The 24937-nt window shown below is 43.7% G+C and overlaps 1 protein-coding gene across 2 annotated transcripts in view; it reads right to left on the bottom strand.

Annotated features, from left to right (window-relative positions):
• EFNB3 (ephrin B3) overlaps positions 1–15689 on the bottom strand; it is a 122922-nt gene extending 107233 nt beyond the window's left edge. Inside the window, exon 1 of one of the 2 annotated variants that reach the window (XM_060779845.2) lies at positions 14313–15689. In XM_060779845.2, the coding sequence (XP_060635828.1) occupies positions 14313–14434 (122 nt within the window). In that variant the 5' untranslated portion in view covers positions 14435–15689. The remainder of the gene's footprint in view (positions 1–14312) is intronic. The other variant, XM_060779844.2, reaches the window with a different exon arrangement.
• Between the last annotated feature and the right edge of the window lie 9248 nt (positions 15690–24937).

Below are 24937 nucleotides of genomic sequence, written 5' to 3'. Positions count from 1 at the left end.
GAAGGGTGGAAGGGAATTGAGGGAGGGAAGAATGACAAAAGGGAAGGAAGGAAGGAGAAAGAAAGAAGGAAGGGTGGAAGAGAAGGAAGGAGCAAGGGAGAAGAAGGAGGTAAGGAAGGAAGGAAGGCAAGGAGGAAGGAAAGAGAAGGGAGGAAGAAAGGGAGGAAGAGGTGAGAGGAAAGACAAAAGGGAAGGAAGGAGAAAGAGAGGGATGGAAGGAAGGAAGGACAAAAGGGTGGAAGGGATGGAAGGGGGAAGGGAGACGGAGGGAAGGGAAGGGAGGGAGGGAAGCAAGGAGGAAGGAAGAAAAGGATGGAAGGAAGGAAGGATGGAAGGGAATGAAGGGAGGTAGGGAGGAAAGACAAAAGGGAGGGAGGAGAAGGAGAAAGAGAGGAGGGAGGAAAGAAGGAAGGGAAGAAGGAAAGAAGGAAGAATGAACAAAAAGGTGGAAGGGAGGAGGAAGGGAGAAGTAGGTAAGGGAGAAGTAGGTAAGGGAGGGAGGGAGGGAGGGAGGAGCAAGAGAGGAAAGGAAGGAGGGAAGAGGGAAGGATGGAAGGACAAAAGGGTGGAAGGGAGAGAAAGAGAAAGGAAAGAGAGAAGGATGGTGAGAGAGAGAGGGGAGGACCTGAGAAAAGCGCTCAAGGGGCCGCATCTGGCACCCAGGCCAGGATTTGCTCCTAGCATCAACTGCATTAATTCTACAGTACGTAGATGCAATCTTATACCAGGTAAGATAATTTCTTTTAGACAACAATATTCACTGGGTTGTTGTAGGTTTTTCTGGGCTACATGACCATGTTCTAGAGGCATTTTCTCCTGACGTTTCGCCTGCATCTATGGGAAGCATCCTTCCATCGCATTGAGCCATAGTAAGTTCAAGTGGTGCCAAAACTGCGTTAACTCTGTAGTGTAGATGCTCCTTAAAGGCATGCACATTTTCTCTCTGCCATGGCAGAGATTGCTGGAGCCCCAACAAACTACAGCTCCCACAATCCCATGACATGAGCCATGACATCAAACTGGATTAATTTGACAGTGTAGATGCACTCTTAGCCTCACGGCAATGACAAACCAAACTTGGATAAACTTTGCAAAATATTTTTTTTTAATGTGAGCCTCTTTGCATCTCAATAGGGGAAATAATAACAATAACTTGAGGATCGGCTCCCCAAAAGTCAGTGTGTATGTACTTGGGGCGCATCTACGTTGCAGAATTAATGCAGCGTGATCCCACTTCAACTTCCATGACTAAGATTTGTCATTTTGTCATTTGCACTTTTTGGCAGGGAAGGCGAAAGATCTTGTGAAACTATAGCTCCAAGGATTCCATAGCATTCAGCCATGGTGGTTAAACTAGTTTTAAACTGCATTTATTTATTTATTTATTTACACCATTTCTACCCCGCCCTTCTCATATCAGTAACACAATGTAAAAAAATCATAATACATCGCAAATTAAAACAGTTACAATCAATTCGCCTGTTCTTGTAAGTCGCTCCGAGCCCCAGGGGAGTGGCGGCATATAAGTTTGAATAATAAATAAATAAATAAAAATCACAAAAAACACATAGTTACATAATCACAAAGTCACAAAGCCGTTTCCAATTGTCGTAACAGTCTTATGATCCAGGTTCAGTGTCTAAAGTGCTGCTGTGCCCACTAGCCAAAGGCCTGGCTCCACAACCACGATTTTAGTTTTTTCCTAAAAGAAAGGAGGGAGGACGCCGATCTGATCTCGCTGGGGAGCGAATTCCATAAGCAGGGGGCCACCACTGAGAAGGCCCTGTCCCTTGTCCCCACCAAACGCGTTTACGCAGCTGGTGGGACCGAGAGCAGGGCCTCCCCAGTAGATCTTAAATTACAAGGTGGAACGCAGAGGGAGATACGTTCGGACAAGTAAGCTGGGCCAGAACCATATAGGGTTTTATAGGCCAGGACTAGCACTTTGAATTGTGCTCGGAGGTGGACCGGCAACCAGTGGAGCTGATGTAAAAGCGGGGTGGTGTGCTCCCTGTATGGTGCTCCAGTGAGTAATCTGGCTGCTGCCCGTTGGACTAATTGAAGTCTCTGAACAGTCTTCAAAGGCAACCCCACGTAGACTGTGTTGCAGTAATCTATTCGGGATGTAACCAGAGCATGGACCATTAATTCCAAAGTGTAGATGCACCTTTAACATCAAAGGGAGGCAAGGACAAATCACCCTTGGGTAAACTTTGTCAAGAAAACCCTCACCATACCTACTTAGGCAATCCCACGTAGTCCGAGGATGATAGTCCTCCAAGTTCAGTGTCCTGGGGGTGGGTTTGTAGGTGGTTGTGGAGCCCTATTCCTGACCCGCATCTTCTCCCACAGCGAGGGCATTGGTTTCCAGGTGGGAGGCATCTCGGTCGGGGTTGGCTTGACACGCCTTCCTCTTAGCACGTTTCTCTCTTTCGCCCTCCATTCGTGTCTCTTCAAATTCTGCAGCACTGCTGGTCACAGCTGACCTCCAGCTGGAGAGCCCAAGAGCCAGGGCTTCCCAGTTCTCAGTGTCCACGCCAGAGTTTTAAGGTTATCTTTGAGCCCATCTTTCAATCTCTTTGCCTGCCCACCAACATTCCATTTTCCGTTCTTGAGTTCGGAGTAGAGCAACTGCTTTGGGAGACGGTGGTCGGGCATCCGGACAACGTGGCCGGTCCAGCGGAGTTGATGGCGGAGGACCATCTCTTCAATGCTGGTGGTCTTTGCTTCTTCCAGCACGTGGATGTTTGTCCGCTTGTCTTCCAAAGAGATTTGCAGGATTTTCCTAGGAAGCACTGATGGAATCGTTCCAGGAGTTGCATGTGACGCCTATAGACAGTCCACGTTTCACAGGCATAGAGCAGGGTTGGGAGGACAATAGCTTTATAGACAAGCACCTTGGTCTCCCTACGGATGTCCCGGTCCTCAAACACTCTCTGCTTCATACGGGAAAATGCTGCACTCGCAGAGCTCAGGTGGTGTTGAATTTTGGTGTTAATGTTGACTTTGGTGGAGAGGGGGCTGCCAAGGGAGTGGAAATGATCAACTTTTTCTAATGTTACACCATTCAGCTGTATCGCTGGCATTGGAGAGGGGTTGGCTGGTGTCTGCTGGAACAACACCCTCACCATAACTCCAGATAGCAGATAGCAAATAATAACAGCGAATGTATTCTCAACTAGTGAGCCATGATTCTCTCCTTAATCTTCTGAGTGCAGCAAAAGGGACTAGCAACTTGTCTCCCAAAATATGTCAAAAAAAATGGAATAAAGATCCCATTCTCCGATTGTTCGATGCCATGCCACAACAATGTTGCACCAGTGCGTTAAACATGGGTTGCATTGCCAATTGTGCTTGGGGCAACGTAACCAAAGCACCAACACAACAATAACACAAGTGCCGTGATTCCGCTCCATTTGTGCCGCCGGCCCATGACTCCTTCCCTCCCGTCGAGGGGAAATTCATTCCTCTTCAGGCGCATATCATTCAGGTTTCTCAGAGGTGGGCGCATTCCCACCCATGTGACGTATGGGGATGGAAACCATTTCGGAATTAATTCCTCCAGAGTTGAAAAACAAGATTTGGGGAGATGAGGTGGGTGCGGGCACGGAACAGCTTTCCGCGTGGAGGCAGAAAGTCCATTCCCGATAACAAAGCACATGTCAGGCCCGCAAGCCGTTCTCTCCTCTATTGCCGTGTTTGCACATGATTATTTTAATTAATTAATCCATTAATATCCTGCCTCTCCCTTCAAGTGAGATCAAGAGCTGCCCACACACAGCTGGCTAATATGCTCAGTGTCAATAACCAGCATGGCATAATGGTTCAAGGATCCTGAAGATTTTGGATTTGAATCCCTACTCGCCTGCGGAAGCCCTTTCGGGGACCTGGAGCAAGTCACACTCTCTCGGCCTCAGGGAAAGGCAGTGGCAAGCTTCCTCTGGGTTGCCCTGTCAATGTTTACACTAAAGGCGCAACAATAGACCCAAGGCTTTCCTAAATATGTGTGAAAATGCCACTTAAGGCCATTGAAATCTGGTTTTCACACTTTTTAAAACCAGATGTCAACAGAGAAATCAGTCTTTATGGTGTCTACGTGACGATATATACATATATGTGTGTGTGTGTTATTGTTTTATATTTTATCTGATGTTTTTAATTGTTTGTGTTTTTATCTGTAATATTTTGGGCTTGTCCCTTGTATGCCGCCCCAGATCCCCTTGGGGAGATGGTTGGCGGGGTATAAAAATAAAGCTATTATTATTGTTGTTGTTGTTGTTGTTGTATGTGTAAGATTATGTCTCCAGGTAAAGTTCAGTTTGATTTCTTTTTCTACCTGATTGTGAATCCATTACCACCTATTTTGATTGCTTTTCAGCAAAATAGATGATATGTACATATGTATATATGCACATACACATGCACACACACACACACACTCACATACTACACACATATATATATGTGTACATGTATATGTGTGTGTATATACTATCCACATACATATATATATATATACACACTGCATCGGATGGCTGCTTTTCAGCAAAACAAGTGATATGTATATATGTAGTATATGTATATATATGTGTGTGTGTATATACACACACAAACATACACACACACTACATATATATGTATGTGTGCATGTGCGTGTGTGTATATACTATCCACATACATATATATACAAACACTCTGCATCAGATAATTGCTTTTCAGCAACACAAGTGATATGTATATATGTAGTATATATATGTGTGTGTGTGTGTGTATACACACACACAAACATCACACATGCACACACACATGCATATACATATTACATACTACATATATATGTATGTGTGCATGTGTATGTGTGTATATATACTATCCACATACATAAATACATACACACTGCATCAGATGATTGCTTTTCAGCAACACAAATGATATGTATATATGTAGTATGTGTGTGTGTATAGATATATATACACATATACATATACACACACATACTACATATATCCATACTATTTGTTTTTCTGAAAATATATATATATGCGTGCTCGCGCACACACACACTGCATCTACACTGTAGAATTAATGCAGTTTGGACCACTTTGACTGCCACGGCTCAATGCAATGGAATCCTGGGACTTGTAGTTTGGTGAGGCCTTTGCACTCTTTAGCAGAGAAAACTAAAGACCTTGTAAAATGACAACTCCCAGGATTCCATAACATTGAACCATAACAACTGAAGTGACGTCAAACTGCATTAACTCCACAGTGTAGATGCACCATATATCCCATATATGTGTGTAATATATATGCACACAACGTGCACACTACTCTTTTTGCTGAAAAGCAATCAGAATGAGAAGAAATGGATTCATAATTGTGTAGAGAAAAATTTACACCAACTTTATGTACCCAAATGACCTTATATATTGTGTATTGATGATAAATATAAAATCAGGATAGTAAATAAAAAGTAACACTCAAAAAGCGGAGGAATTCCAGACATGAATCAATCAGGGCCAGCTAACACCTCCCAACAAAGGATTCCCCCAGGCAGCAACCAGCCAGGCTTTGAAGCTGCAAGGCCATTAAATGCTAATCAAGATGATAAATATAAAATCAGGATAGTAAATAAAAAGTAACACTCAAAAAGCAGAGTAATCCCAGACATGAATCAATCAGGGCCAGCTAACACCTCCCAACAAAGGATTCCCCCAGGCAGCAACCGGCCAGGCTTTGAAGCTGCAAGGTCATTAAATGCTAATCAAGGTAGCCATTTGCAACATTCATACCTGCCTCAAGCAAACATTATTCCACAGGGACACAAATCCCACTTGCCTAGTTTTCAACAGACCCCTCAACCTCTGAGGATACCTGCCATAGATGCAGGTGAAATGTCAGGAGAGAATGCTTCTGGAACATCACCATACAGGCTGGAAAATTCACAGCAACCCAATAAATATAAACATCATCGACCTTGTTGATTTCCACGCAGCCTGGGTGGGCTAGAGCTGGAAATGAAGCTTGCCTTCTTCCAAGGAGGCTCTACCTGGGGGATAGCTGGCCACCCAGTTAATTGGCTCATGAATTGATCGCACGGCAATATTCGCGGCCGTTGCCACAAGAATTAAGTGTGTGGCAACTTATAATTTAATCATGGAAAGCAACGGTAGGAAGAAAAGGCCATTTTTAATTAAGTTCCGTTCCCGGTTTTACGGCAAGGCTCCCAAAGCAATATTGCCCTGAAAATCGGCGCGGGCCTTTCCACATCCAGAAAGTGCCACGAAATCAATGGAAAAGCCTTCTTTTTCCAAGTCGAAGCATCAAAAAGACAGAGAGAGACACAAAGAAACACCCGTTTCCACCAAACTAGAAGCAGAAGCTCTCAAAAGCAGATGCAGAAGAAAGGGAAGAGATGGGGACTATTGTCATCCAACTCTGTAACTTATTTTGTGGTGTCTCTATGCGGATAAGCCAAATGGTGACTGTTATTATTGTTGTTGTTGTTGTTCCTCATACTCGGCCTTCTCATAGAATAAGGCTACCTCACACTGAGGTCCACCTCACAGAATGTGACCATTCTCCCACTGAGGTTAACCTCAAACTTCTCAGGATGACATAATAGATGTTGTTGTTGTTGTTGGAGCCCCTGGTAGTGCAATGCGTTAAACCCTTGTGTTGGCAAGACTGCTGACCAAAAGGTCGGCAGTTTGAATCGGGGGAACAGGATGAGCTCCCATCTGTCATCTCTAGCTTCTCACAGGATGGCAAAACATCCAGGCAATGTCCCCTGGGAAACGTCCTTGCAGACGGCCAATTCTCTCACACCGGAAGTGACTTGCAGTTCGAATCGGGGGAACAGGATGAGCTCCCATCTGTCAGCTCTAGCTTCTCACAGGATGGCAAAACATCCAGGCAATGTCCCCTGGGAAACGTCCTTGCAGACGGCCAATTCTCTTACACCGGAAGCGACTGCTGACTGAAAGGTCGGCGGTTTGAATTCAGGGAGTGGGGTGAGTTCTTGTCTGCCAGCTCTAGCTTCTCATATAGGGACATGAGAAAAGCCTCTCACAGGATGGTAAAATGTCCCCTGGGCAACATCCTTGCAGATGGCTAATTCTCTCACACCAGAAGTGACTTGCAATCACAAGTTGGCTGAACTGCTGCCCGAAAGGTCAGTGGTTCAAATCAAGCTCCCGTCTGTCAGCTCTAGCTTCTCATGCAGGGACATGAGAGAAGCCTCCCAGAGGGTGGTAAAACATTCAGGCAATGTCCCCTGGGCAACGTCCTTGCAGACAGTCAATTCTCTCACACCTGAAGCGACTTGCAATTTCGGACACGAAAAATATAGCATTATTGCTATTAATATTATATCCTGCTTTGATCTCTCAATTTAGACGCAAAGAAGGTTGAGCTCCCTTCTGCCAGCTCTAGCTTCTCATGCAGAGACATGAGAGAAGCCTCCCACAGGATGGTAAAACATCCGGCCAATGTCCCCTGGGCAACATCCTTGCAGACAGCCAATTCTCTCACCCCAGAAACGACTTGCAGTCACCAGAAGCGACTTGTGAGGGCTGAACTGCTGACCAAAAGGTCAGTGATTTGAATCCAGGGAGTGGGGTGAGCTCCTGTCTATCAGCTCCAGCTTCTCATGTGAGGACATGAGAGAAGCCTCCCAGAGGGTGGTAAAACATTCAGGCAACGTCCCCTGGGCAGCATCCTTCCAGACAGCCAATTCTCCTATACCAGAAGCAACTTGCAGTTTCTGAAGTCGCTCCTGACATGAAAAAAATATGTTGTTGTTGTTAATATTATATCCTGCTTTGATCTCTCAATTTAGACACTCACAATATCAATAAAAAATCGCAAGAAGAGAGGAAACCCACAACTGGATGGCTGGGAGAGATACCCTACCAAATGCACAACAGTCCCTTTCGCTGAACAGGGCAGAAAGATTTGCAAAGCGGTAGCTCTGGAAACAACTTTCCTAGGGAACGAACTGTCTTTGCTTGCGTGGTTTTAAACAATCGAGGGCGAAGGCAGCAGGTGTGGCTCCATTCCTCTGTTCAAGGTGGGGTGTCCAAGGCAGGAAAAAGGGGGTTTGCGCTAGTTTTGGATTGTTTACATCTGAGTCCAAGAAGGAAAACTTTCTGCACCTTCTTCCTTCTACTAACCCTGGAATGGGCATACTTCGGCCCACCTTCCAGGTGATTTGGATTCCAACTCCTACCATTCCTAACAGCCTCAGGCCCTTTCCTTTTCCCCCTCAGCCGCTTAAGCGGCTGAGGGGGAAAAGGAAGGGACCTGAGGCTGTTAGGAATGGTAGGAGTTGGAGTCCAAAACACTTGGAGGGCCAAAGTTGGCCCATGCCTGTACTAACCAATCATTTTATTCCAAACTTATACATAAAAACAAACCATGTCCGGTGTCAAAAAAATCCCAAATGTTGCCAAAAAAAACCCGACAACAACCTACTTTATTTCAAAGACTCCAAATCCAAGAAAGCCGTAGTATCCGGAAACACGATCTACAATGTTTTTATTCATTTCAGTGGAGAGGTATGCAACGGAGAGGTCATCCGTGGGCATCTCCCATTCATTTCAACAGGGTTGGTGACCCCCAAATGCCCATATCACATTACAGGGAAACACAATCTGGGGTCAAGTTGCAGGGAGTTGCAATGGAGAGGTCATCCTTGAAGATCTCCCATTCATTTCCACAGGGTTTATGCTAACTAAAATGATCAAGGGTCTGGAGAACAAGCCCTATGAGGAGCGGCTTAAGGAGCTGGGCATGTTTAGCCTGAAGAAGAGAAGGCTGAGAGGAGATATCATAGCCATGTATAAATATGTGAGGGGAAGCCACAGGGAGGAGGAGGGAGCAAGCTTGTTTACTGCTTCCCTGGAGACTAGGACGCAATGGAACAATGGCTTCAAACTACAAGAGAGGAGATTCCTTCTGAACACGAGGAAGAACTTCCTGACTGTGAGAGCCGTTCAGCAGTGGAACTCTCTGCCTCGGAGTGTGGTGGAGGCTCCTTCTTTGAAAGCTTTTAAACAGGGGCTGGATGGCCATCTGTCAGGGGTGATTTGAATGCAATATTCCTCACATATTTATACATGGCTATCATATCTCCTCTCAGCCTTCTCTTCTTCAGGCTAAACATGCCCAGTTCCCCAAGCCGCTCCTCATAGGGCTTGTTCTCCAGACCCTCTATCATTTTAGTCGCCCTCCTCTGGACACATTCCAGCTTGTCAATATCTCTCTTGAATTGTGGTGCCCAGAATTGGACACAATATTCCAGGTGTGGTCTAACCAAAGCGGAATAGAGGGGTAGCATTACTTCCCTAGATCTAGACACTATGCTCCTATTGATGCAGGCCAAAATCCCATTGGCTTTTTTTGCCGCCACATCACATTGTTGGCTCATGTTTAACTTGTTGTCCACGAGGACTCCAAGATCTTTTTCACACGTACTGCTCTCGAGCCAGGCATCGTCCCCCATTCCGTATCTTTGCATTTCGTTTTTCCTGCCAAAGTGGAGTATCTTTGTCTATGGACAATGCCGGTTCTTCGGCTTAGAAATCGAGATGAGGACCACCCTCCAGAGTCAGACTCAACTCGACTCAACTCAAGGGGAAAGCTTTACCTTTACTTTATGCACATACATGTAGGTTGACACTTTGGCACTTTAGTTGTGATTTGAAGGCAGTTGGTTTTAACTACAGATGGTCTGCATATTAAACCGTGTTTTTGTTTTATTTTATGTGTCGATAGTGGTTGTTTTCATGACTTTTATGTGATATTGTTTGCATTCTCCTGTACTGTCTATGTTATATACTACACTTGTAGTACCTTGTAAGCCAAGTCCCTTTTGGGAGATGGTGATGGGAAATAAATAAAGATGATGATGATGACTATTATTATTACATGTATATGGGTATAAACAAACTTCAATTTCTGAAAAAAGTCTGAAACAAGAGTCTGAAAGAAACTTCAATTTCTGAAAAAATGTCCACGATTTATGCACAAGAAAATAGTATATATATTTCAGATATGAATTAAGGAAGATGATTGTAAAGATGAGAGGCCGAAAAGTGACCAAGGGAGGTGCCATGCTGCCAAATATACCCTTGACACCCCCTTTTTTAGAGCAGCATTTCTCAACCTGGGGGTCAGGACTCTTGAAGGGGTCACGAGAGGTTGCCAAAAACCATCAGAAAACACAGTATTTTCTGTTGGTCATAGGGGTTCTCTGTGGGAAGTTTGGTCCAAATCTATTGTTGGTGGGGTTCGGAATGCTCTTTGATTGTAGGTGAACTATAAATCTCAGAAACGACAACTCCCAAATGACAAGGTCTATTTTCCTCAAACTCCACCAGTGTTCACATTTGGCATATTGAGTATTTGTGCCAAGTTTGGTCCCGATCCATCATTGTTTGAGTCCACAATGCTCTCTCGATGTAGACGAACTACAACTCCCAAACTCAAGATCAATGCCCACCAAACCCTTCCTGTATTTTCTGTTGGTCGTTGGAGTTGTGTGCCAAGTTTGGTTCTATTCCATCATTGATGGAGTTCAGAATGCTCTTTGATTGTAGGTGAACTATAAATCCCAGCAACTACAAGTCCCAAATGACAAAATCAATCCTCCCCCAACCCCACCAGTATTCAAATTTGGGCGTATCGGGTATTTGTGCCAAATTTGATCCAGTGAATGAAAATACACCCTGCATATCAGATATTTACATGATGATTAATAACAGTAGCAAAATGACAACGAAATGTAGCAACAAAAATAATTTTATGTTTAGGGGTCACCACAACATGAGGAACTGTATTAAGGCTGTATTGTTGAAGACTTTCATGGCCGGAATCACTGGGTTGTTGTAGGTTTTTTTCGAGGTATATGGCCATGTTCTAGAGGCATTCTCTCCTGACATTTCGCCTGCATCTATGGCAAGCATCCTCAGATTTTCCTAGTTCCAACAGACCTCACAACCTCTGAGGATGCTTGCCATAGATGCAGGCAAAACGTCAGGAGAGAATGCCTCTAGACCATGGCCATATAACCAGAAAAAACCTATAACAACCCTGTATTAAGGCTTCGCGGCATTAGGAAGGTTGAGAAATACTGTCTTGGAGATAATTGTGAAGGTGCGGAAAAAGAGAAAAGGTAAGGGAGGCGAAAAACACACACACAAGAGAGAGAAAAAGAGAGGCGCGCGCACTCACTACTGTGATTTAAGCAAATAGACCTATTAAGCTCTAATATATATTTCTGTTGCTAGGGAGCGTCTCCTCGCATGGCTACAGAGCACAAATTGTAGCACTTATGAATCACAAGATGTGTTTTTCCCCCATAATACGTGAAAGAGAATTTTTCTGACAAACAACCGCCATTCTCTCTTTTCTCCTTCACACCCCCCAAAGACCCCAACCCTTCCCAACCTGCTGGTTTTTTTCTCCCCCCAAAAAACTGATGTAATCCCAGTTTAAATTATTGCCATCTAGCCCTTGCCTTCTCCTCCTCCTCTTGCTGGTTTTTCCTTCAAAAAATGTGTAAGGCGCACTTGGGTTTCAGAAGTTATTGGGTTTTTTTTTTCAAGCCACAATTGTTAACAGATGGGGAGTCAGCTCCGGACGTCTATGGCAAAAGCTGAGAGAGGCAGACTTCTAGAAAGAGAGAGGGGAGTTGTGCCTTTTCCTTATCCCATCTTGAAAACACCTCTCCAAGCATCTCCAGGGGGGAAAGGGGGCAGGCAATGGGGAGTCCACTGAAAGGCAAAAAGAGAAGCCAGCAAGAACAACAGTGAAAAGAATTGCTCAGGGGTTGTGCTATTCAAGCTCTGATTTGGAAAAAATCATTGTGTCCGCGAGCGCACACTTTTCCAAGCCAAGGAGAGCCAAGAAGTTTCTCTCTCCAGCTTTCATTCATTTTGAGGCAAGAAAACTTCCAAGGGGGTGGTGGTGCCCAAAAGTGTGGAAAGAAGAAAGGAGGAGAGGACCGGTGCTGCTTCGAAGTACACAAAGGCACCCACAAACCCCAGAGAGCTGCAGAATGCAATCCAGACAGACCCACCCTGGTCGCAAAAGTGGGAGTGAAAACCATCCGCGCAGACACATCTTTCGGGGCTTTTTTCACAAGCCACCCAAAACCAAAAAATATGTGTGTTTTGTAGGTACAGATTTCGTCCTACTGACTGAAAGGCCTGCTTCATTCTCAAGACTCACCGGCCATGATTTTTTTTTTAAATGTGAACATCAAAGGCATAAACACAGACCAGACATTGCACGTTCAGTGAGGATTTTCACTGGAAGCAACTTTTATCTCTGATCAGGGTGTGAGGCAACAACCTCTTGCTTTCACACAGACTTGACAACTAACTTCAGGAGAGTATGAAAGTCACACCACACCACACACACACACTTTTCAAATCCACACAACCTTTCCTTCTCTGGATTCCAGTCCAACATTTCCATCAGTAACCAAAAGACCAAAGCACAACAAGGAAGGAAGCTTTGCTTTGCTACCCAAAACTATTTCATGCTGGATCTATAGGAGTTCATGGGAGTACTCCATTTTTGACTCCCCCTCTTTCCAAAATATTTCAGAGAGAGAGAGAGAGAGAGAAAGAAGGAGGAAATAGAGACTCCAGAAATCTGAATTCAAGTCCAACATTTCCATCAAATATTCTTCAAAGCCCAAGGAAGGGAGGCTTTGCTTTGCTACCCAAAACTATTTCATGCTGGATCTATAGGAGTTCATGGGAGAAGTCCACTTTTGCCTCCCCCTCTTTGCAAAATATTTCCAAGAGAGAGAGAGAGAAGGAGGAAATAGAGACTCCAGAAATCTGAATTCAAGGCCAACATTTCCATCAGTCACCAAAATACCTTCCTTCCTTTCTTCAAAGCACAAGGAAGGGAGGCTTTGCTTTGCCATCCAAAACTATTTCATGCTGGATCTATAGGAGTTCATGGGAGTACTCCATTTTTGCCTCTCTCTTTACAAAATATTTCCGAGAGAGAGAGAGAGAAGAAGGAAATAGAGACTCCAGAAATCTCAATTCAAGGCCAACATTTCCATCAGTCACCAAAATACCTTCCTTCCTTTCTTCAAAGCACAAGGAAGGGAGGCTTTGCTTTGCTATCCAAAACTATTTCATGGTGGATCTATAGGAGTTCATGGGAGAAGTCCACTTTTGCCTCCCCCTCTTTGCAAAATATTTCAGAGAGAGAGGAGGAAATGGAGACTCCAGAACTCTGAATTCAAGGCCAAAATTTCCATGAGTTACCAAAAGACCCTCCTTCCTTTCTTCAAAGCACAAGGAAGGGAGGCTTTGCTTTGCTACCCAAAACTATTTCATGCTAGATCCAAAGGAGTTCATGAGAGCACTCCATTTTTGCTGCCCCCCATTTCCAAAATATTTGAAACAGAGAGAGAAGGAAGAAATGCAGACTCCAGAAATCTGGATTCAAGTCCAACATTTCCATTAGTCACCAAAAGACCCTCCTTCCTCTCTTTAAAGCACAAAGAAGGGAGGCTTTGCTTTGCTACCCAAAACTATTTCATGCTGGATCCATAAGAGTTCATGGAAGTACTCCATTTTTACCTCGCCCCCTTGCAAAATATTTGAAAGCAAGAAAGAGAGAGAAGGAAGAGGAAATGGAGACTCCAGAAATCTGGATCCAAGTCCAACATTTCCATCAGTCATCTAAAGAACCAAAACACAAGGAAGGGAGGCTTTGCTTTGCTACCCAAAACTATTTCATGCTGGATCCATAAGAGTTCATGGGAGAACTCCATTTTTGCAAATATCTTTGCAAAATATTTGAGAAAGAGAGAGAGAGAGAGAGAGAAGGAAATGGAGACTCCAGAAACCTGCAAATGAAATAAAAGGGGAAGAAAAATAAAGAACTGGGTTCAGAACATTTTTCGCAATTGGCATATTGGATGGTGGCTTGCTTCCTCCAAACTGACCTCTGGCAACATTTCCTCGAAAATAATATTGGCATTTCAAACTAGGACTTCTTCCAAGCTCTGCCTTGCAGTTTGCTTCCAGGATTTGCAATGAGAGGAAACCAAAGGAGACTTTTGCTACATAGATATCCATAAAGATACATTCTTTCTTTCTCCAGAACTGTCCTGCTATTATTGTTTTTGATTTTGAGAAACCAAGGCCAAACCAGCTTGGGAAAGTAAGTTCCCAGCCTGTGCGCAAAGTCCATCCAAGACTTTGGACCCAGTGTCTGAGCAAAGGAAAACACCCCCCTTTCCCACCTTATCCCCCATCAAACCAGACAAGACTTACTTTTTGTTGGAAGTGTTCCAGTAGATGGGCTCCAAGCTGAGTCCTTCGATAAACCAGAGTTCCAGCAAAGCGAAGAGCAGACCTGTATAGAATCCAAGCAGGGAGATCCCAAAGGCCACCATCACTGCAGGAGAGAAATAACTCCTTTAAAGGTGGTGGAGAGGCTTGGCTTGGGAGAAGGGGGGGAGAGAGAGAGCCAAGCAACTCCCCGCCAGTCTTTCTCTTCTTCTTCCTCTCCCTCTCTCTTCCTTTCTTTTCCTTCCTCCTTCCTTTCTTCTTTTGTTTTCCTCCTTTTGACAATCACACACACTCACCCAAATTCCAAGAGGAGGATGGAGTCGCGCAAAAGGCAAAGCAAAGAGAAAGAGGGATTCAAAAAGACTTGAGGAAGGGTTGGGGGTAGAGAGAGAGATTGAAAGAAAGAGAGAAGGAAGGGAAAGGGGAGCAACCTCCTTGGGTCAGTAAAGTTTTATAAATCCTCGGCTCTTTTTTGGCACCAGCTTTGCTGCTGAGTCGGATCCGGAAAGTTTGAGGCGCTTGGAGAGACCCAAAGATGGAGACAATCTTTGGAGAGAGAACTGCATCTTTTGGTGGGTTTTGTTTAGGGTTGGGGTGGTTCGGGCTTCAAAGGAAGGGAGGAAAAGGAGGAAAGGAAGGAGAGAAACGGAGAGAGGAGGCAACCAAACCCCACCAGGACGGCCACCAAGAAGAATAAACCGAAGGATGCCCAGGAAAAGGAGGAAAAATCGCCTCCACTTCTCTGCTCGGCTGTGTGCGCCCTTGTGTGCGCCCAGAGATCTTTAGGGGGGTGTTGAAAGGAGGTGGAGAAAAGTCTGCGAGAGACAAGAGGAAGGGGGGGAAGAAGAGGAGGAAGAAGGCATTTCCAAGCCCTCCTCCTTCTCCCCCTCTTTCTTCTCCCCCTTTTTTCCTTCTCAGTCTGAGAGCTGTATATATTTGCGCCTTGCTTCTTCTTTGCGCCCTCCTTCTTTCCTTCCTTCCTCCTCTTCTTCTTTACGCAATGAAGAACTCCAACGACGAAGGAGAGAGAAAGAAAAGGAGAAAGAGAGAGAGAGAGAGAGGAAAAAAATCCCCCTCTCTTTCTTTCTTTTTAAGAGAAAGGGAGGAGAAAAGAATTGGTGAGCGCGAAATACTGGAATGAAGAGAGACTCCGGGAAAAAAGGGTTTGCAGGGAGCTGGAGTCAAAAAAAAGGAGATGAAAGAAGATACGGACTCAGGACTCCAAAGGAGAGAAAACACAAGCAGAGAGAGAGAGAGAGAGAGAAGGGAGGAAGGAAAGGAAGGCAAGAGAGGAAGGGAAAACACACCCACAGTTGCCCAACCTCCAGTGAAAGAGGGAGAGAAGAAGGGGAGAGAAAGGAGGAGGGGAATGGAGAGGGAGAGAGAGACACACACACACTCAGAGAGAGACACACAGGGAGAGACAGAGATGCCAACTGAATGCCAGCAGAATATATTTATGTCTTTTGCTCCCAGTTTTGACACCTCTATGAAGAAGGCAAAGATGCAAACAAATCAGAGAATGTCTTGGTTTGATGTTGATTCTCTATTTATATAAAAAATCCTTCATTAAAGGACACACTGATTGCAATTTCTTTCTCCCAGGTAAATGCAAAAAAAAAAATAGAGGCTGATGAATGGAGAGGTTGGTTTTCTTGGAGTCAGCAATAATTATATTTAGAAGGAATTGTTGGGCCTGGAAGGAGGGAAGGGGAAAGAAGGCAGAGAGAGGGATGTTGGGCAAATATAGCCAAAGATTTGGGGAGGTTTTGGGAAGGAAAAGGATGGGAAAAGGTGGACTTTGGACTTCAAAACAGGCATGAGCAAACTTTGGCCCTCCAGGTGTTTTGGACTTCAACTCCCACAATTCATAACAGCTGCCAGGCTGTTAGGAATTGTGGGAGTTGAAGTCCAAAACACCTTCTTGATGGGAAAATAAGGCAGAGAGAGGGATATTGGACAAATATGTCCAAAGGTTTGGGAAGATAAGAAGGTGGAGGAGATTTTGGAGAGAAAAAGGATGGGAAAAGGTGGACTTTAGAACTGGCGTGAACAAATTTCAGCCCTCCAGGTGTTTTGGATTTCAGCTCCCACAATTCCTAACATCTGGTAGCCTGTTCGGAATTGTGGAAGCTGAAGTCCAAAACACCTTCTTGATGGGAAAATAAGGCAGAGAGAGGGATATTGGACAAATATGTCCAAAGGTTTGGGAAGATAAGAAGGTGGAGGAGATTTTGGGGAGGAAAAGGATGGGGAAAGGTGGACTTTAGACTTCAGAACAGGCACGAGTAAACTTTGGCCCTCCAGGTGTTTTGGATTTCAACTCCCACAATTCCTATCATCTGGTAGCCTGTTCGGAATTGTGGAAGCTGAAGTCCAAAACACCTTCTTGATGGGAAAATAAGGCAGAGAGAGGGATATTGGACAAATATGTCCAAAGGTTTGGGAAGATAAGAAGGTGGAGGAGATTTTGGAGAGGAAAAGGATGGGGAAAGGTGGACTTTAGACTTCAGAACAGGTATGAACAAACTTGGACCCTCCAGGTGTTTGGGACTTCAACTCCCACAATTCCTAACAGCCAGTATTGTGGGAATTGTGGGAGTTGAAGTCCCAAATACCTTCTTGATAGGGAAAGAAGGCAGAGAGAGATTGGCCAAATATATCCAAAGGTTTGGGAAGATTAAAAGGTAGGCTATTAGGAATTGTGGGAGTTGAAGTCCAAAACACCTTCTTGATGGGAAAATAAGGCAGAGAGACGGATATTGGACAAATATGTCCAAAGGTTTGGGAAGATAAGAAGGTGGAGGAGATTTTGGAGGGGAAAATGTAGAATTTGGACTTCAGAACAGGTATGAGTAAACGTCGACCCTCTAGGTGTTTTGGACTTCAACCCCCACAATTCCTAACACCCGATAGGCTGTTAGGAATTGTGGGAGTTGAAGTCCAAAACACCTTCTTGATGGGAAAAGAATGCAGAAAGAGGAATATTGGCCAAATATGTCCAAAAGTTTGAGAAGATGAGGAGAGAAAAGGATAGGAAAAGGTGTTTAGACTTCAGAACAGGTATGAGCAAACTTGGGCCCTCCAGGTGTTTTGGACTTCAACTCCCACAATTCCTAACAGCAAGAACCAGCAAAGCAGATATTAGCAACAATAATAATGCTACGTTGAAACTAGTGGACATACTATACTATTGAACAGGCATGGGCAAACTTGGTCCCTCCAGGTGTTTTGGACTTCAACTCCCACAACCGCTTAAGCGGCTGAGGGGGAAAAGGAAGGGTCCCAAGGCCAGGAATTGTGGGAGTTGAAGTCCAAAACACCTGGAGGGACCAAGTTTGCCCATTCATGCTTTAGAACATCTTCACAGTGCCAAATCCGTCGTCACAACCCCAACAGAAAGGTGCCACAAAGTGTGTGTTGTGTATTCCCAAAAATTGTGTTCGCCTTTCCTGAGAGTTAAAACCTTTAGGTAAAGATTTCTAAAGATCCCCCACAAATTTCCTGGAATGGTAGGAGTTTCTTTTGGCTTGAATTATCTCCAAAATCCAGCATTTGAAGGAACCAGACCTGTTGAATTTCAGCCTTTCCAAGTCCTCCTAGAGACACAGAGAGGAGACAGTCTGGACTATTAGCATTAGATCCCAACTTAGTCATGCTTTGAATGCGACTCGGCGAAATTAGCGAAGCCAACATTAGTCACGATTACTTTAGATCCACTTTAATTTGGGTAGGTGAGAGCATCAAGGATGACTAAAATCCGGAGCTATTAATAAGTAATGCCTAGCAGGTATTGTCGAAGGCCTTCATGGCCGGAATCACTGGGTTGTTGTAAGTTTTCTGGGCTCCAGAAGCATTCTCTCCTGACGTTTCGCCTGCATCCATGGCAGGTATCCTCAGAGGTTGTGAGGTCTACAAGATTGTGGATTGCCAACACCATCAAAATAGCTCCTTCCAACTGTGTTGTTGTTGTATTGTCGAAGGATTTCATGGCCGAATTCATTGGGTTGTTGTAAGTTTTTCAGGTTGTATGGCCATGTTCCAGAAGCAGTCTCTCCTGACGTTTCGCCTGCAACTTTGGCAGACATCCTCACAACCTCTGAGGATGCCTGTCATAGATGCAGGCAAAACGTCAGGAGAGAATGCTTCTGGAATATAGCCATACAGCCCGGAAAACTCACAACATCCCAGCCTAGTAGGTTGTTTACTGGAAATGACTATGGATTATTAATTCAACAACAACAACAACAATATGGGTTTTTGTAAGTTTTTCGGGCTGTATGGCCATGTTCCAGAAGCATTCTCTCCTGATGTTTCACCTGCACCTATGAGAGGCATCCTCTGAGGTTGTGAGGATGCCTGTCATAGATGCAGGCAAAACGTCAGGAGAGAATGCTTCTGGAATATAGCCATACAGCCCAGAAAACTCACAACATCCCAGCCTAGCAGGTTGTTTACTGGAAATGACTACGGAATATTAATTCAACAACAACAAAAACATGGGTTGTAAATTTTTCGGGCTGTATGGCCATGTTCCAGAAGCATTCTCTCCTGACTTTTCACCTGCACCTATGAGAGGCATCCTAAGAGCATCCCTGCCCAGCAGATTGTTTACTGGAAATGACTATGGATTATTAATTGAACAACAACAACAACAATATGGGTTTTTGTAAGTTTTTCGGGCTGTATGGCCATGTTCTAGAAGCATTCTCTCCTGACGTTTCACCTGCACCTATGAGAGGCATCCTCAGGGGTTGTGAGGATGCCTGCCGTAGATGCAGGTGAAATGTCAGGAGAGAATGCTTCTGGAACATGGCCAGACAGCCTGAAAAACATACAACCACCCAGTGAATCCATCCATGAAATCCTTCGACAATACAACAACAACACGGTTAGAAGGAGTTATTTTGATGGCGTTGGCAATTCACAATCTTGTAGACCTCACAACCTCTGAGGATACCTGCCATGGATGCAGGCGAAACGTCAGGAGAGAATGCTTCTGGAACATGGCCAGACAGCTTGAAAAACTTACAACAACCCAATGAATCTAGCCATGAAAGCCTTTGACAATACAACAACAACACAACCGTGTTGTTGTTGTATTGTCGAAGGCTTTCATGGCTGGATTCATTGGGTTGTTGTAAGTTTTTCAGGCTATTTTGATGGTGGTGGCAAACCACAATCTTGGAGATTCACAGAATACTTTGGATGCATCTACATCAAGCCTGGGCAAACTTTGGCCCTCCTGGTGTTTTGGACTACAACACCCACAATTCCTAACCGACTGCAGTTTGGCACCACTTGAACTGCCACAACTAAAGACTATGGAGTAAGAAAACCTGTACATTACCATACTACAAATCCCGAGATTTCATAGCATTGAGCCATGGCAGTTCAAGTGGTGTCAAACTGAATTAAATCTCCAGTGCAGATGCCTCTTTTGTCAGACAATGCACAGATCGCAGCTGTTGGAGACCAAGAAACAAACCATATTCTAGGCTGCCCAAGTTACTTTGGCACCCGAGGCAGAACCATCTCCAAATGTATGTTCCGTCGTAGTACAAAAGAGTGCCCAAAATAGCCTTTTGTGTGTTGCTGTGGGTTGGTCCCTATCATAAGGACACAGGCTTCGGCACCAGCCAGATTCCATTCAGTGAAAAGACAGCCATTGCAAGCCTTTGGGTTCAACAGTGAACCTCAGTGTGAAGATTAAAACGTGGTATGCATTTGCACGATGCAATCTGGGCCTCATGGGCCAAAGATTATTTCTGCTTAGTCTTTCCAATGGAGGCAAATAGTCGCCCAGAATCATAGAATCATAGAATCATAGAGTTGGAAGGGACCTCATGGGCCATCCAGTCCAACCCCATTCTGCCAAGAAGCAGGAATATTGCATTCAAAGCACCCCTGACAGATGGCCATCCAGCCTCTGTTTAAAAGCTTCCAAAGAAGGAGCCTCCACCACACTCCGAGGCAGAGAGTTCCACTGCTGAACGGCTCTCACAATCAGGAAGTTCTTCCTCATGTTCAGATGGAATCTCCTCTCTTGTAGTTTGAAGCCATTGTTCTGCGTCCTAGTCTCCAAGGAAGCAGAAAACAAGCTTGCTCCCTCCTCCTCCCTGTGGCTTCCTCTCACATATTTATACATGGCTATCATATCTCCTGTCATCCTTCTCTTCTTCAGGATAAACATGCCCAGCTCTTTAAGCCGCTCCTCATAGGGCTTGTTCTCCAGACCCTTGATCATTTTAGTCGCCCTCCTCTGGACACATTCCAGCTTGTCAATATCTCTCTTGAATTGTGGTGACCAGAATTGGACACAATGTGATTCCAGGTGTGGTCTAACCAAAGCGGAATAGAGCATGGGGAGCATGACTTCCCTAGATCTAGACACTAGGCTCCTATTGATGCAGGCCAAAATCCCATTGGCTTCTTTTGCCGCCACATCACATTCCTGGCTCATGTTTAACTTGCTGTCCACGAGGACTCCAAGATCTTTTTCACGCGTACTGCTCTCAAGCCAGGCCTCATTGCCCCCCATTCTGTCTCTTTGCAATCAAGGCCCAAAGGGCCATCCAGTGCTATTCAAGGTGGCCAATGGCAACATTGACACTTGCCACCAATGGACAAGAGTTCGTATATCATTCTACAGATATATATATATATATAAACCCCATTTTCCTAGTTTCCAACAGATCTCACAACCTCTTAGGATGCCTGCCATAGATGTGGGTGAAACGTCAGGGGAGAATGCTTCTGGAACATGGCCAGACAGCCCGGAAAACTCACAGCAACCCAAAGCCACACTGTTGGCACCACAGTCAGTATTCATATTAGCTAAGGGTGCATCTACACTGTAGATTTAATGCACTTTGACACCACTTTAGCTACCATTGCTCAATGCAACTGAATAATAGGAGTTGTAGCTTGGCGAGAACCCCGACACTCTTGGGCAGAGAAAAACAAAAAAGCATTATGTGTGTTGGCACACAGAACTCCCATGGCAAACGGAAAATACTGGAAGGGTTTGGTGGGCATTGACCTTGAGTTCTGGAGTTGTAGTTCACCTACATCCAGAGAGCATTGTGGACTCAAACAATGATGGATCAGGACCAAACTTGCACAGATACTCAGTATGCCTGGTGGAGTTTGGGGGAAATAGACCTTGACATTTGGGAGTTGTAGTTGCTGGGATTTATAGTTCACCTCCAATCAAAGAGCATTCCGAACTCCACCAACAATGGAACTGAACCAAACTTGGCACACAGAACTCCCATGACCAACAGAATATACTGGAAGGGATTGGTGGGCATTGACCTTGAGTTTGTGAGTTGTAGTTCACTTACATCTCGACAGCACTCTGGACTCAAACAATGATGGATCAGGACCAAACTTGGCACAGATACTCAGTATGCCGGTTGGAGTTTGGGGGAAATAGACCTTGACATTTGGGAGTTGTAGTTTCTGGGATTTATAGTTCACCTACAATAAAAAAGCATTCTGAACTCCACCAATGATGGAACTGAACCAAACTTGTCACACAGAACTCCCATGCCCAACAGAAAACACTGGAAGGGTTTGGTGGGCATTGACCTTAAGTTTGTGAGTTGTAGTTCACCTACATCCAGAGAGCACTGCGGACTCAAACAATAATGGATCTGGACCAAACTTGGCACAGATACTCAGTATGCCTGGTGGAGTCCACAGTGCTCTCTGGATGTAGGTGAACTACAACTCCCAAACTCAAGGTCAATGCCCACTAAACCCTTCCAGTATTTTCGGTTGGTCGTCGTGGGAGTTCTGTGTGCCAAGTTTGGTTCAATTCCATTGTTGATGGAGTTCAGAATGCTCTTCGGTTGTAGGTGAACTATAAATCCCAGTAACTACAACTCCCAAATGACAAAATCATAATTTTTTGAGTGATGGTCACTCCTTGTGTTGTGAGATGTTTTGTTGCCAAAGTAAGGTACTCATTATGCACAAGGCATTTTTATATAGATGTGTGTGTGTGTGTGTGTGTATGTATGTATAAGTGTAGGCTTCAAAAGACATCTGAAATATTAACAATTGAATAATGCAAAGACAGAGGCAACGCAATTGAAAACAGATCATTCCTTCAGATGGTTTTTAAAAGAAGGTGGAATAAAGGATTAAAATATAGGACAATAGGATTAAAATATAGCTTTCGTTGTCTCCATTAAATAAATTGTTAGTTTCGACGAGACTAAAACCGTGTTGAATAATAAATCAGACGTAAAGTGCTGACTAAACCAAGTTTAAGTATTGATTGAAGCCTAAATGTCGTTTAGAGTAAGTTGAGGTTTGGATTAAAACCAGTCTAAATGTTGATTTAACCGACTATGCTTGAAAGTAGTTTAAATGTTGATTAAACAAGTTTAACTAAGTATCAATGTTAAGTAAAGCAAGCTGAAGTGTTGACCAAAACAAGTCTAAAGGTTGACTAGACCAAGGTTAACTATTGATTAAGGGGAGCTATTTATTGAAACAAGTCTAAATGTTGATTAAACAAGGTGAACTGTTGTTAAAGTAAGTTGAAGCGTTGACTAAAGTTTAACTGTTGGTTAGGATTTATTTATTTATTTATTTGTCGTGTCACAGCAACCAGTCCATTATATTACATTTCTAACAGAACAAAGCAAACAAACAGACAAAATACACAACTTGTGAGTTTGGTAGCTGGTTAAATGTCCTTTGACCAGTATCTAGCCACTTGGAGTGCTTCTGGTGTTGCTGCAAGAAGGTCCTCCCTTGTGCATGTGGCAGGGCTCAGGGTGCATTGCAGCAGGTGGTCACTGGTTTGCTCTTCTCCCCACTCGCATGTCGAGGATTCTACTTTGTAGCCCCATTTCTGAAGATTGGCTCTGCATCTCGTGGTGCCAGAGCGCAGTCTGTTCAATGCCTTCCAAGTCGCCCAGTCTTCTGTGTGCCCAGGAGGGAGTCTCTCATTTGGTATCAGCCATTGGTTGAGGTGCTGGGTTTGAGCCTGCCACTTTTGGACTCTCGCTTGCTGAGGTGTTCCAGCAAGTGTCTCTGTAGATCTTAGAAAACTATGTCTAGATTTAAGTCGTTGGCGTGCTGGCTGATACCCAAACAGGGGATGAGCTGGAGATGTCTCTGCCTTGGTCCTTTCACTATTGGCTGCCACTTCCCGGTGGATGTCAGGTGGTGCGATACTGGCTAAGCAGTGTAATTTCTCCAGTGGTGTAGGACACAGGCACCCTGTGATAATGCGGCATGTCTCATTAAGAGCCACATCCACTGTTTTAGCGTGGTGAGATGTGTTCCACACTGGGCATGCATACTCAGCAGCAGAGTAGCACAGCGCAAGGGCAGATGTCTTCACTGTATCTGGTTGTGATCCCCAGGTTGTGCCAGTCAGCTTTCATATGATATTGTTTCTAGCACCCACTTTTTGCTTGATGTTCAGGCAGTGCTTCTTGTAGGTCAGAGCACGGTCCAGAGTGACTCCCAGGTATTTGGGTGTTGGTTAGGATAAGATTCACTCTTTGCTCAAACAAGTTTAAACATTGATTAAACAACTTGTTGAAATCAGTTTTTATGTTCACTAAACCAAGCGTAACTGTTGATCAAGGCAAGCTGAGGTATTGATTAAACCAGGTTTAATTGTGCATTAGCGGAAGTTGAACTATTTACTAAAAAAATTGGTTTAATCAATATATAAACTTAGTTTAGTAGATAATTTTCATTGGTTTACTTAACATATAAACTTCAACAATGGTTGCATATGCTTAATCAACAGTTAAATTCTTGTTAAAATTTATATGTTGATTACATCACATTTAACTGTCAATCGAACTAAGTTTATATATTAATTAAACCAAGTTTAACTGTCAATTAAACTAAGTTTATATATTGATTAAACTAAGTTTAACTGTCAATTAAACTAAGTTTATATATTGATTAAACCAAATTTAACTGTCAATTAAACTAAGTTTATATATTGATTAAACCAAGTTTAACTTATTAAACTAAGTTTATATGTTGTTTATGCCAAGTTTAACTGTTCACTAAAGGAAATCTAAATGTTGATTAAACCAAGGTTAACTATCAAATAAACTATGTTTATGTTGTTTAGGCCAAGTTTAATTATTCACTAAAGAAAATTTAAATATTGATTAGGCCAAGTTTGACTGTATATTAAATAGACTACATTGATTAAATCAAGGTTAACTATAAATTAAACTATGTTTATGTTGTTTAGGCCAAGTTTAATTATTCACTAAAGAAAATTTAAATATCGATTAAAGCAAGTTTAACACTGTATTAAACTATGTTCATATGTTGTTAGGCCAAGTTTAACTGTTTACTAAAGGGAGTTTACATATTGATTAAACCAAGTTTAACTGTGTATTAAACTAAGATTAATATGATAAAATATGTTTATATGTGGTTTAGGCCAAGTTTAACTGATCACCAAAGGGAGTTTACATATTGATTAAACCAAGTTTAACTGTCTATTAAACTGCGTTAATATATTCTTTAGGCCAAGTTTAACTGTTTACTAAAGAAAGTTTCAATGTTGATTAAACCAACACGAAGATTATATATTAGTTAAACCAAGTTGA

Source organism: Anolis sagrei, chromosome 6, assembly GCF_037176765.1.
Source record: "Anolis sagrei isolate rAnoSag1 chromosome 6, rAnoSag1.mat, whole genome shotgun sequence".
NCBI classification, from domain to species: domain Eukaryota; kingdom Metazoa; phylum Chordata; class Lepidosauria; order Squamata; family Dactyloidae; genus Anolis; species Anolis sagrei.
The sequence above is the reverse complement of the archived record's forward strand: the minus strand, read 5'-3'. Positions and strand labels throughout refer to the sequence as shown.